This window comes from Ictalurus punctatus, chromosome 8, assembly GCF_001660625.3.
Source record: "Ictalurus punctatus breed USDA103 chromosome 8, Coco_2.0, whole genome shotgun sequence".
Taxonomy (NCBI): Eukaryota; Metazoa; Chordata; class Actinopteri; order Siluriformes; family Ictaluridae; genus Ictalurus; species Ictalurus punctatus.
The window spans coordinates 15,102,903-15,108,902 of NC_030423.2; the positions used below are offsets into that span (position 1 = coordinate 15,102,903).

Below are 6,000 nucleotides of genomic sequence, written 5' to 3' on the forward strand. Positions count from 1 at the left end.
CTTCTCTCTTGCTCATTCTACATCAGGATTGACTCCCATCACCTCTTCCTCCATCTTACCCAGATCTATGTACCGCTTCCTGCTGAACCTCCGACTGCCATTTCCAGCATACTGCCCCACAGAGTCATGTCGCCTGTGCTTCAGACTCGGCTCATTCTGATTCTGCCTAAAAGTGATGACTCCACAGCGCTCCCTAAAACCACATACACACAGGTTAGAATCGTATGTACCCATACATACCTTAGCTACTAACCCAAGTGAGAAAGCAGGCAGGATTTGTCCTACTCTTTTTTGACGAGCACCCGGCAGTCCTCTGGTTCGCCAAAGGCCTTGAAGCGTTTGCGCAGGACAGCCTGTGTGACGCTGATCGGCAGATTGTGAATGTACAATACTTGGCACTTGTCCTGAAATACCAAAATTATAATTGATCAGTCACAGAGGTATTTTGTCATACTGTATACTGAATTGGAAAATAATAAAACTGACTGGAACTGGAACAGTAATTTTTTGTCCATTTATTTGACTTGGTCATCTCCAAAAGATCTGTTAATTTAGATTATGCAGCCTCAAAACTACTTACCCCATCTTCCTCTTGTCCATGTGTAGTGATATTGCTCTGCTTGTCACAGTGGCTCTCGCAACTACAACAAATCAAAGAGAGGAGAGTTAAAGACATACCGACTTACACAGACAGCAAACAACGTAAAAGCAGGCGCACTGAGTCTCCAGAACTACCTGAGGTTGATCTGATGGCAGGGTGAAGGTGGCCGGCATGAGTCTGGGCACTCAGCATCAGCCTCGGGAGTGGGTGAGGAGGCAGGAGAGGGTTGTCCTGTCTCTGCAGGTTGGTGTGGGGAGAAGTCTGGGGGCAAATCAGCCTGCTGGGCCTCAGTCTCCTCCTGCCTGTTTTTCTCCCCCATCTGGTCCTCCTCTTCCTCCTGGACCTTGGTGTAGCAGACAGGTACTGGGAGGATGGCAGCAATCCTTTTGTGGCTCTCCCCTAAGTTTAGCATGCAGTAGTCATGGTCTCTGTAGGCGCCCTTGCTCTGGATCTCGCCCGTCGGGCCCATGCGCCGCAGCTGGGCATACAGCTCCGTCTGTTCCGGAAGCTTCCGCAGGTGTGTCCGCACTGGACACATGCCCTTGCTGGGGAGTTCGGCCTTGACCTCAGGCTTGAAGAGCTCCTCTTCAACAGGTTTATGGGGTGGTGTTGTGGGTGGGGTGAGTCCTGGAAAATGGGACACACTTGTAAGCCAAAGTGTAAACAATACAAAATAACAACAAAAAAAAAAAACACCTATGAATGCCTTAAATATAATATTTAGCAATGGCTCGTGCAAGCCGTTGCTAATAAACTTAATGCTTATAAACATTAAAGCTAATTTAACAGGACAAATTAAGCTCTTGCATTTTATGGTTCTTTTATGGGGTTTTTTAGAGGAAAAATAAAGGTAAAGACAGCAACTTGGCCAAAAGCTAGCTCAAACTAGTAGGTACAAATTGAGCCCCAACGTTCAGTGTCCCCTCCAAAGCCATGCCCCCTGAATGCTGTCCTAGGCTACAATGGCTGATGCTTGAATGCTATTACAAGAGGAGCTTGGATGAAAGTGATTAATGGATGACCAAGATCCATCCAATCACAAATTAAATCACTAATTAAAAATCACTTTTTTTCTTGCTATTTACAGAGCCTGGGGCAGAATAGTTTTTTCCTCTAAGCAGATGTTTTATTGATCAGAATATGAGGAAAACATCAACAAATAATACAAACACGTTCTGACTCAAATATTACTAATCCCACCATTAATGGCTGAAATGGCATACAAATTTTATATTATTTATATAGATAGCCAAGTTCATGACAAGTCTACAATGAATGTTTGGAATAATTCTGACACAGGTGTAAACCAACACCATGCTATTAGCTATGTAAATGTCACAGTCAGTCTAACCTAGTGGCTTTGATGTAATGGAACACTCTGCTTCATTATTCATTTAGTCGTCTACGTTCCTGAGCACACGGCTAATCCTGTGTGTGAGTACATGGCTTCCCATGGCATGAGTTTGAACTTGCACAATGGTTTGAGAGCATGACATTACCTGCAGTGCCGCACAGTTCCACGCAGAGATTCTGCTCAAAGGGCCTGCTTGGATCTCTGATCATGACAAAGGGAGAGTGAAAAGTCAATGGACTTCATGACTTCATAATAAGGAGAACAGCAAGAGCAAGTCTGAACAGGCAATTGAGAAAATAAATGTTAATACACAAAAATATATTTAGTGATGGCTTATATGCCAAGCATTTCTGAGCGATCGGTGTCACTAAGCATCACACCAATAATCTAAAATTGGCAAAACAAATTCAAGCTCTAGCAAGGTGCTTTCGGATATTAAAGGTGTAGCATCACTACGTGTCTCCCAGACGTCACTTGGGAGGCATCCAGAAACATTCAAAAGCCCTTTAGGCCTGGACCAGCACCAATTCTATAATGGCAGACTAGGAGTTAGGGGAATACACACCCTGTGGATTTAGGAGTCAGCGGCAGGCAGAGGCAGGCACGCTTCTCTGCAATCAGACAAACAAAGTGGAAAGACATCCTCAGTCATACCAGAGTTATTATGAAGTTAGTTGTTTGTCGACCTTCCTGATCTACTGTTTGTCTCTTACCGTCATTACAGCAGAGGTTTGGGGTTTCAGGGCTCTTTTGGGAGTCTGCTTTCTCAATGCTGTCTTCAGCAGGGGAATCCATGGCAGGGTGGTGGACTGAGCTCTCCTCCTCACTGGAGTGTCCACTCGAACGTGCTCTTTTTGCAAATCGGCTTGGGAAGGAGGCTAAGCGGCGGGAGCGGCGCACCGAAAATGAGCCCTCATCAATTTCGGGCCATTTAGACCGCTTGGCAGCCACCTGAGAGCCTTCGATGATGCTCGTGTCTTTGTGCTCAGCTTTGGGCCGTGCTGCGGTGGTCCTGCTGTGGCTATACGGGGGGCTGTGCAGTCTGTAAGGCTTGCTCACATCAAAGGAAGCGACAGCCTCCAGCAGCTCCTTAAGCAAAGAGTGCGCTTTAGTTTCTCGACGGCGTACAAAAGGAATCTTGGGTTTAGTTCCTCTACTGGTGCTGCTGTTGGAGAGGGTCGCGGGGTGAGTGGCAGGTTTAGAACAGCTAGAGGTGGCATTACGAGGAATTGCAGGGTTTTCAGGCTTGGTCTTGCGTGTCACGTTTTCACGATCTTTGCGGTCCCAGCTGGCCTGCTTGCGTGATGGTACACAGTACGTGTGCATGTAGCGGATCAGCTCCACCACAGAGTGACGCTCCTTCTCCAAGGGGAACTGAGGTTCGAGCGGCTCGGCGCACATGGTACTCTCCACCTCGCTGCTGGATGAAGACTCCTCTTCTCCTTCATCCTCCCCCTCCTCATCCTCCGAGTCACTGTCCTCATCTTCCTCTTCTTCCTCCTCCTCCTCGGTATCAGCTGCATGTGTGTCCTCGGTGTTGGCCTCCTGGGTGAGGTGGCGTTGCAGCTCAGTGCAGAGATGGCCAACAGGCCTGAACGCTCGCGGTTTCCTCTCCACTGTGTATGCTCTGTCCCTCTGTAAAGAGACCAAAGGAAAGAGAGAGATTTATTAGATTTGATAACATTACCAAGTAGCAAGCTATGGTAACAAAGCGAAAATCCACCCTGAATGACTTGCATATCAACATATATAATCAATAGCTGGTTTCTACCTAACAAGAGAGATGTAGCAGTGCTTTAGTCCTTAAGCCCGTCCAAACATTTAATGTGTTTCAGGGAGGAGGTTTCTTTAAGGGATATAAAGAATGCAACCCGAAATAAAATAAAAAAATCCGTACTCCAGTAAACCACCCATCTTTCGTTCTTCAAAAGACTTTTTCTTCATCTACCTCATACTCTGTGATTATAAGCTAAAGTTGGAAACATTCTATTAGAAGCTAGACAGTGAATCAGGCTTTATGTAAGCTCTTAGTTTGAAGCAGGGTTGCCCTTTACCCCTCTGGAATCCATGGTTTTGCTATGACAGATGGCCACAGTCAGCGCTAATTCTGCACTCGCCTTGGCAGAGCTACAACACATCAAAGCACAGACACGCAACACAATGTGGCTTGCTAATTCTGAGCAACACCAGTTTATTTCATTCTCTTCACACGCAGGTAAAAGCATTAGCATTTCATTCTCTTCACACGCCAAGCATTAGCATGATGGCAGGAATAAAGTGTTACAACACAGACAGTGCTGCTTAATGCATGGTGTCTCTGCTGATGCTAACCTTCCCAGACACAAGTTTTGTGTGCATGAGTTTTATGTTTTATTGCCACAAACGGGCTCGGCTCACCTTCAGAAAAGGACGGGCAGACTTGAGTTGCTGAGTCTTACTGAGCGCGCTGCTCAACCTGTTTGAGTCCAGACCCACAGGCACATTTGGGGGGGACAGCAGGAGCTTTTTCAGCTGTAGACAGGAAAGAAGAGAAAGAGAGGGAGAGAGAGACAGAGAGAGTGAGAGAGATAGAGAGAGAGTGAGAGATAGGGACAACTAATTAGCAGGCATGCCACTCTATCCATCCACACAACACATCATCATCACATGAAATGTTCACTGCTTTGATTCCTGCCAAAGAATCACAAACACAAAATCAAAATGCAGGTGGCATGGCAACAGGGAAATGTCAAACAGCAATGCTAATTTCAAGCTGTACTAGGCATTGCTGCTGTGTTGGAGGAACGACCCCCCGAACCCCCCCCCCACGAGCTGCCCTGGTGGCAGAGCCAAGGGAACAAAACACAAGACAGACAGAGAGAGAGAGAGAGAGAGAGAGAGAGAGAGAGAGAGAGAGAGAGAGAGAGATGGAAGACCGTTTCTTCTGCTTTCTGAGGGAGTAACCTGGGCTCTGGGATGTGAGTCAATGATGAAACTAGCAGGGAAAAATAACCCTCAGCTCACGAAGTTGCTGTAGCTTGAGGTAGTGTGTTAGATTGGCAGATTCTCAGAGTCCACAGAAAGAAGTGAAGGGGCACAGGGTGCTTCCATTGCGCTCTACAAAACGCCACCAGCTTGCCAGGGCCATCTACTCCATGAGAACATGTGCTCGGCTCTCTCCCTCCCCACGGAGCCCAAAGGTCCTCAATGCGGCCCTTGTTTGATACACAGACGGGCCTCATTGAGGGGGCTGAGGCACACAGACAGCACTAGCCACCAGAGGGTGCTCTAAAACTTTCTGGGATTATACAGCTGCCCAGACATAATAAGCTATAAAGCTGTCTGAGTAGGCGCAAGAAGAAGGAGGAGGCCATTAGCTCCATTAGCTACATGTCTGACCAGACAGAAATACACCTGTCTAGACCATAATGTTAGAGGAGAGTTGTTGGGTTGTTTTTTTTTTTGTATCTTTATGATATAGATAGAAATAATCCTCTAGCATTCAGGCTACAAATGAGACTGTCAGAATAAATGTACAGTGTAAATGTTGAACAGTGTCTATTTTTACTTTGTACCACCACTGGTGTAAGTATAAATATCAATTCATAACCATATGGTCAATTCTACTTCCATTCATCTTAACCATTCCATGTAAGGTGTTATATCTAAAAGGTTAGTTTATTAAAACATATGTGTATTCTGATGGTCTTTAACAACATCATTTAATTTTCTAGGTGCCAATACTTTTAAGTATCTTCGATAAGCCAGACAAAGCCATAGTGCTGGAAGGGTCATTTCCAAGATATTGTTCTATTGCAATGTGCTTTCAATTACAAAGAATACTATTTGGAGGAACATTCTGACCCCTTAATGCATTGAGCTGAACATATTAAATCAGTTTAAGAACAAACCACTTCTCCCCTAAGCGTCTGTTGCTTAAGGTTGTTTACCATTCTGTAATTTAGCCCAATTTCATTCAAGCCCAAATAAAAGCGAAGGTACCAGGCATTCAGTTAGCCGCTTTCACTGAGGTAACAATAAGACTTTTGTAACCTTCAACAAAGCG

At 45.6% G+C, this 6,000-nt stretch overlaps 1 protein-coding gene across 2 annotated transcripts in view; it reads right to left on the reverse strand.

Annotated features, from left to right (window-relative positions):
• Positions 1 to 6,000, reverse strand: part of ppargc1b (peroxisome proliferator-activated receptor gamma, coactivator 1 beta) — a 44,628-nt gene that overhangs the window by 6,547 nt on the left and 32,081 nt on the right. For both annotated transcript variants that reach the window (XM_017474301.3, XM_017474300.2), the window contains 8 exons: positions 4,353 to 4,466; positions 2,669 to 3,590; positions 2,521 to 2,566; positions 2,101 to 2,156; positions 736 to 1,228; positions 581 to 641; positions 286 to 404; positions 60 to 193 (listed from right to left, as the gene is read on the reverse strand). In XM_017474301.3, coding sequence (XP_017329790.1) covers positions 60 to 193; positions 286 to 404; positions 581 to 641; positions 736 to 1,228; positions 2,101 to 2,156; positions 2,521 to 2,566; positions 2,669 to 3,590; positions 4,353 to 4,466 — 1,945 coding nt within the window. The remainder of the gene's footprint in view (positions 1 to 59; positions 194 to 285; positions 405 to 580; positions 642 to 735; positions 1,229 to 2,100; positions 2,157 to 2,520; positions 2,567 to 2,668; positions 3,591 to 4,352; positions 4,467 to 6,000) is intronic.